This window comes from Grampus griseus, assembly GCF_964374135.1.
Source record: "Grampus griseus genome assembly, chromosome: 18".
Taxonomy (NCBI): Eukaryota; Metazoa; Chordata; class Mammalia; order Artiodactyla; family Delphinidae; genus Grampus; species Grampus griseus.
In genome coordinates this window covers 72,277,449-72,283,448 of record NC_139012.1, presented here as the reverse complement: position 1 = coordinate 72,283,448, position 6,000 = coordinate 72,277,449, and the positions used below count along the sequence as shown (strand labels likewise).

Genomic DNA, 6,000 nt, shown 5'->3' with positions numbered 1-6,000 from the left:
TTAATTTCTAGGCTTCTGTGTCTGTTTAAACACCTTGTTTTAGTGTTTAATATCTAATATACGTGAGGAATGTCTTCTTGGAAGAAAGCTAAACAGCTTTGGAAATTGGAAAACTTCTAGAACTCTAAACCAGGCAGGTGGGTTTTAAAGCAGGATAGAAGGGATCACTGTAGTCAACCATAAATTTGCAAACCTTCACTAAAAAAGGCAAGGAAGCAGTCTTACATTTCTTTTCCCTCCCAGATCAATGGTGTTCACATGGAGCCACAAACCTTGGCTGACTGGAACAAATGGCACTATTTGCATTCACATAAAATGGAAAACACACAAACTATTCAGTTCCCAGTTTTAAGACGGCAACATAAACCAGAGAGAGAAAACCCTGTCTCCAGACTTCCTTTTAAAATACTTGTAGCAGCTGTTGTAAGGACAGATGACCCTACTGGCCTCGTGCGTTCAAGGTTAAACCTCCCAGTGAGCATTCAAGTTTATTAGTCTCAGAACAGCAAACATTCATTCAGCACCTGCTTCTCTATATTCCCCACATTGTACTGGTATCCCTAGGGCCTGGGACTGGTCTTCATGCAATGTTTAGCAACTGGGTGAACGTTGCATGTCCATGTGGAAGATGCTGGTGTTCATGGGGTGCCTGGTACACTCCCGGGCACAGAGTGGGCATCCAAAAAATATGACGAAGTATGAATGAGAACATTGATGTGACCTTCAGGAGATCACGGTCGAAACTCAGGTGAGCATTAGCATTTGGTCCCGCCTCCTTCCTGGGAGAAAGAAGTGTGTCAAGGCTTGGGGGAGGCAGAGCGGGTGCAGGACCCTCAGAGGGGGCTGCAGTTCTTCCTCTGTAATTGCTTCCTTTTAGGCCATCATCTTCCCGGCTGGGGAGGGACAGTCACCTGGGGACAAGAGGGACTTTCCAAAGGAGGTTTCTGTGGTCCCTCCACTCTTCTGCATTTTAATGTAATTTATTTTTTATCAGACTTTTGAATAAAAGTCCTTCCCTCTTCCATTATGGTGAACACTTAAAATTACATTTATACAGAATTACGTTTACACAAATTTCTATTAAAAGCCAAATTCCAGGCCTAAGCTATTGGCCAAATTCCATTAAAAAAAGAATATGAAGTAAATTAGTTGAGCTGATTAAAAGCACCTTCATCAAAGTAGAACATTGGTGCCAACGATGTTGAGTTGAATTATTGATTTTTTTAATATAGCAGATGGTACATTAGCAGGGAAGAAAAGTGATTCTCCTTCCCCTCCTCTGCCGCCCATTCCCTCCCCGCGCCCCCCCCCCCCCCACAACCGCTTCACTCTGGGGATAAGAAGGGGCACTAGAGACTTACTGGCGACCACGGAAAGGGAGGTGATGGAGTAAGGTGGGAGCGCACGAAGGCAAAGGATGGGGCCTAGGTGAGGGAGAGGAAGGAAAAGGAGGGGTGGAGACCGCAGGGAGCAAAGGTCAGATGCCTGGAAGGAGGGCGCTGTCCCCGCAGAGAAGCGGCCACCTCGACCCGCACCCCGGCCGCGAGCCAGGCAGGCGCTCCCGATACTGGCCGCCAGAGGGCGCGTCCGGAGCCGGCGCGGAGCTGGGGGAGGGAAGAGGGGAGCCGGCGGAGGAGGGTCAGCCGCGGCGGCAGGGGCGGCGGCGGCAGCGGCGCAGCTCCGTTCTCCGCGCGTCTCGCGTCCCCGCGTCCGGACAGGGCGCGCAGCCCCGCCGCCGGGATGCGGCCGCCTGCCCGCCGCGGCCGCCGTCTGGCGCTCCCGGCACTGCTCTCGCTGCTCACCTGCTCCCTGGGTAAGTAGCGGGCGGCCCGGGCGCGCACGGGAGAGGCGCGGGCTCCCCGGGAGCAGCCGCCCGCGCCCCGCGTCCGCGCCGAGGGAGACGCCGGGCGGCCCAGCCCTGCCCCGCGGGCGCCCGCGCCCCGCCGCGCCCACGGCAGCGCCCTCTCGCGGCGCCCCGGCCGGACTCGGCTCCCCCGGACCTTGGGACCCAAGGGCGCTCCTTCCCGGCCCCTTTCGGCTCGCGGGGTCCCGCCGCCGACGCGGCCCGACTCGCGTCTTCCCGCTTCCTTCCGCTGCGAGCCGGCCGGCGGCAGGCCGGCCCGCGAGGGCGCGGCGCCCACCCCCACAGGAAGCGTGGAGTGAACGCAACTGCGAGAAACTTTGGATGGAGGGAAGCGGCGGCCGCGGGTCCGCCCCCTTGCCTTCCGCCCGCGCCCCACCGGCCCCCCCGGCCCCCAGCGCGCCTGGCGCTGGCGGCAGAGGCTGGAGGCGGGCGAGCTCCGTGGCCCAGGTCCCCGCGCGCTCCGCTCCGCCCGGCCCGCGAGGGCGACCGGCGGTGCCCCCGGGGCTTCCTGAGCGGTCTCGCGGACCTTCCCAGGCCCCCTCGGCTGGGATGCCCACCAGGCACCAGCCCCTTCTACGGATTCCTTGATCAGGAAGGGAGGACCGGGTGTCCGGCTGGACCTCCGTGTATCGGTCGTGCCTCTGGGGAGGCCGTGGGGAAGCCTTCCCGAATCTTGCGTCTTCATGGGGGAAAATTAGAGAACACTTCTGCAAACGGTGCTTGTCTGCTGCTGCTGTAATGCCCCTTCCGTTTTTTCTTCCATGCTCCTCACAAGAGCGTGCTCCCCCCCTTTATCATAAAATAATGTGATGAAAGTTTTTTTAAAAAATCATTGCAATTGACTCACGATGAGATGTGTTCAAGTTTGGAGGAAAAATTATTCCTTTTCAGTGTTCTCAGGGTTGTTGTCTCTTTTATCCCAGACTTTTGTGTTTCCAGCCTGTTAAGAGGCAGTAATTTTCAGATTTTTAGATATGGCAGACTGGTGCAATTTAGAAAAAGACATAGCGTCATTGTACACTGCTGTTTTGGTAGCCCACCGGACAGCCGTTTTGATTTGGACTTAAATTCTCTGAATAAGGACTTTAACCTGTGTACCCCTGGCATGTCTATAGGAGCTCAGTAAGTGTGGGAAAATCGAGTGAGATTAATTGGTAATTGTTCAGATGCGTGATTAAGTAAGTAACAATGTAATTAAAAATGTTTGGGCACCTTGGGCAGAGAAGGCTATAACTGACGGTGGGGAGCAACTGAACTTGGCGGGGATCTGCTTTAGTGGAAGAAAGAGTTGCATTGCTTGGGAGAGGGGCGGGCAGCCCTGGGAGAAGGGGAGGTTGGAGGGGTGGGACGGGGGCTAGGGGACTCCTGGCTGCATCAGTTGGCCTGCTGCCTAGACGTTTTGCAACTCACCAAATGGGGTGGGTGGTAACTGAAATTGGTATTCTATTTATAGCCCTGCACTTTGTAAGATGTACTGGGGATATAATATACGTATATAATATATTCACTATACAGGCTGAAGTGCACACTTGTGTTGCTATGTGTATGTATTTTTCACTGCACGTAAGGGAATATCTGCACTGTCCACACTTGGTGTAAGGGAGTATCTGCACTTTCCACACTTGGTAACACATTAAAGGACGTAAAGAATGAACTAAAATGTCCACATATTTTTACAGATGTCTGTTAGCCTTGTGAAGTTGTCTTAGGAAAAGCACAATAAGTAAAACATAAAAACCTATTAAGAGTTCCCCGGGAGACATTTGGCTTTGTGAACTAGCTTTCATGGGTTGGTACAGAGAGGAAACTGTATTCTAGCTCTGAAGTAAATCTTGAGTTCCTTTTATTGAGCTCTGCTTTGATGTAGTGGAGGGGCACCAAGAAATAAAAAGCTGTGGTACTCAGTCTTTTTATATCTTGAAATCAGGGTTCTTAGACTCTTGCTGAAATAGAGAACATGATAGGAGTTCCAAGGCATGTGAACAATCTGGACAGAGTAAAGATACCTTAAATATTCCCTTATAAGGGCAGGGTGGGGGCTGACTGTATATAGTTTAGTTTTCCCACAAATTGTAGTATATTCATTTGAGCTTTTAGAGAAAAGTCAATATAGAACATTTATCTTACACCCATACGGTTATACAGACAAAATCCACTGCAACTTCAGTTCTGAAGTCCAAAGCTAGTACTAGCCTCAGAAGATTTATTCATGCCTCTAGGTCAGCCACTGTGGCTTCTCGTTGCCTTGAGTCTCAGTTTTCTCATATAAAACAGGAGGCATAGACTAGATAAAATACTAGAACTTTGCCATATCTTACAGTTTTAACTGATTCTATTGTAGCAGAATCTGCTATCTGCCCCTCCAAAACCCTTAGTTCCTTCTTTTCCTGGATGAAAAACCTCTTAGATAATCAGCACTGTTATGGACTGAGTTGTGTCCTTCAAATGCCTATGTTGAAGCCTTGATCCCTAATATGACTGTATTTGGAGAGGTGCCTTTAAGGAGGTAATTAAGGTTAAAAGAGGCCATAAGGGTGGGGCCCTAATGCAATAGGACTGGTGTCCTTATAAGAAGAGGAAGAGATGCCAGACAGGCTCAGAGAAAAAAGGTTGTATGAGGACACAGTGAGAAGACATCCATCTAAAAGCCAAGGAGAGAGGTCTCAGCAGAAACCAACCCAGCTGGCACCTTGATCTTGGATTTCTAGCCTCTAGAACTGTGAGAAATAAATTTCTGTTGTTTAAGCCCCGCAGTCTATGGTTTCTATTATGGCAGCCCTAGCAAACTATAATACAGGGGTAAGGGGAAGGGTGTAGGAGTGGTAGTGGTGGTGGTGGTGGCAGTGTGTCTAGTGGACAACATTTTTCATTGGCCCTTGCAAACAGCGGTAGCCAGTGAGCTATCTGTACAGCTCTTTGGGTGCGTCTCTTGGTAAAGCTTATTAAAGGTGGCTGACTCAGCTGAGATACAGGTCCTCTGCCATTGTTTCCTCCCCCTTCCCATGGCCTATTATGTGAATCTAATGGCTGGAGCTACAGTGGCCATCTTGTGACCACGAGGTGACCTTGAAGACAGAAGCCAGTAGTAAGGATGGTAGAGCAGAAAGGATGGTACCCCCTGGGTGCAAGGTGGATGTGGGGCACTGTGCTAGGCCAGCATTGCCTATTTCCACACTTGTATTGCATTAAAGAAAAAATCTGCCTTGTTGAAGCCTCAGTTGTTGTTGGTGGGGGGGGGGGTGGTTATTACATGCAGCCAAACCTAATTCTAATTGATGCATCTGTGAAGAAGCTTATTTGAACCAGTGGTCAAATAATAGATGTTAACATTTGTCTTTCGTATCCCTGTTTCTACTCTGAGTCAGGATTATATCTCTTACCACCTGCCAAAATTAGGGATGATTTTTCATTCTGAGCCCGGTCTCGCTCTGATTCTTTTCATTGCAGTAAGCCAGACATTTTAGGACCCCCAAGAGTCACACCTGGCTCCAGGTTGGTTTGTGTTTTTCAGTTGGATTTTTAAGCCCTCCGTTTATTTCCTCAGCAGTACTCAGATATTACTGGCACAGATTTTAACCGTCTGGATGGATTCTCTGTTGTCCAGGTAGTCCAGGCCCCCCAAGCTGGCATGGCCGGCTTGCTCGTGGACTTGACCCAAGGGAGTTGGCCGGTGGCCAATAGTCAGGCTGGGGGGGGCGGGTGGTGGAAGGAGAGGGAGGAAGAGTAGCTGTTTCACGTGGGGGTGGGGGAGGGGAGGAGATGTCCAGACCCTCTTGTTAACTTCTTCTGAGGAAAACACTGTGCGCTCAGTACTTGAGCAGGTCATAATTACTGATCTCATTTGGACCATTAAGGGCCAGGTGTTTTGCTTTTCATTAGAAACATAAAGCAAGCCTCATTTGCAACTGTTACCCGTTTTGCTTCCTTGTAGCATTACAGGTAGTCCATCCTGGTGTTGAGCAGATTCTTGCTGAAGAACAATATACAGGAGTGCTAATTCCATCTTTCCAAATATAAAGGAAAAATGATGGTGGGTATCAGGGGCTTATCAGACCTCTTATTGGTCGAGAGTCTCTCTTAATGTCACATTTCAACCGTCTGATCACTAAGCTCCTCCCAAAGAAAACAGATTCAGT

General features: G+C 50.2%; 1 protein-coding gene across 4 annotated transcripts in view; it reads left to right on the top strand.

The window, feature by feature from the left end:
• The first annotated feature begins 1,710 nt into the window (after window positions 1-1,710).
• B3GLCT (beta 3-glucosyltransferase) overlaps window positions 1,711-6,000 on the top strand; it is a 108,706-nt gene continuing 104,416 nt past the window's right edge. For all 4 annotated transcript variants that reach the window (XR_014298089.1, XR_014298090.1, XM_082675862.1 and 1 more), the window contains exon 1: window positions 1,711-1,813. Coding sequence is in view for 2 of the 4 variants with exons in the window: in XM_082675862.1 (XP_082531988.1) it covers window positions 1,741-1,813 (73 nt within the window). In the remaining 2 variants the exon portion in view is untranslated. The remainder of the gene's footprint in view (window positions 1,814-6,000) is intronic.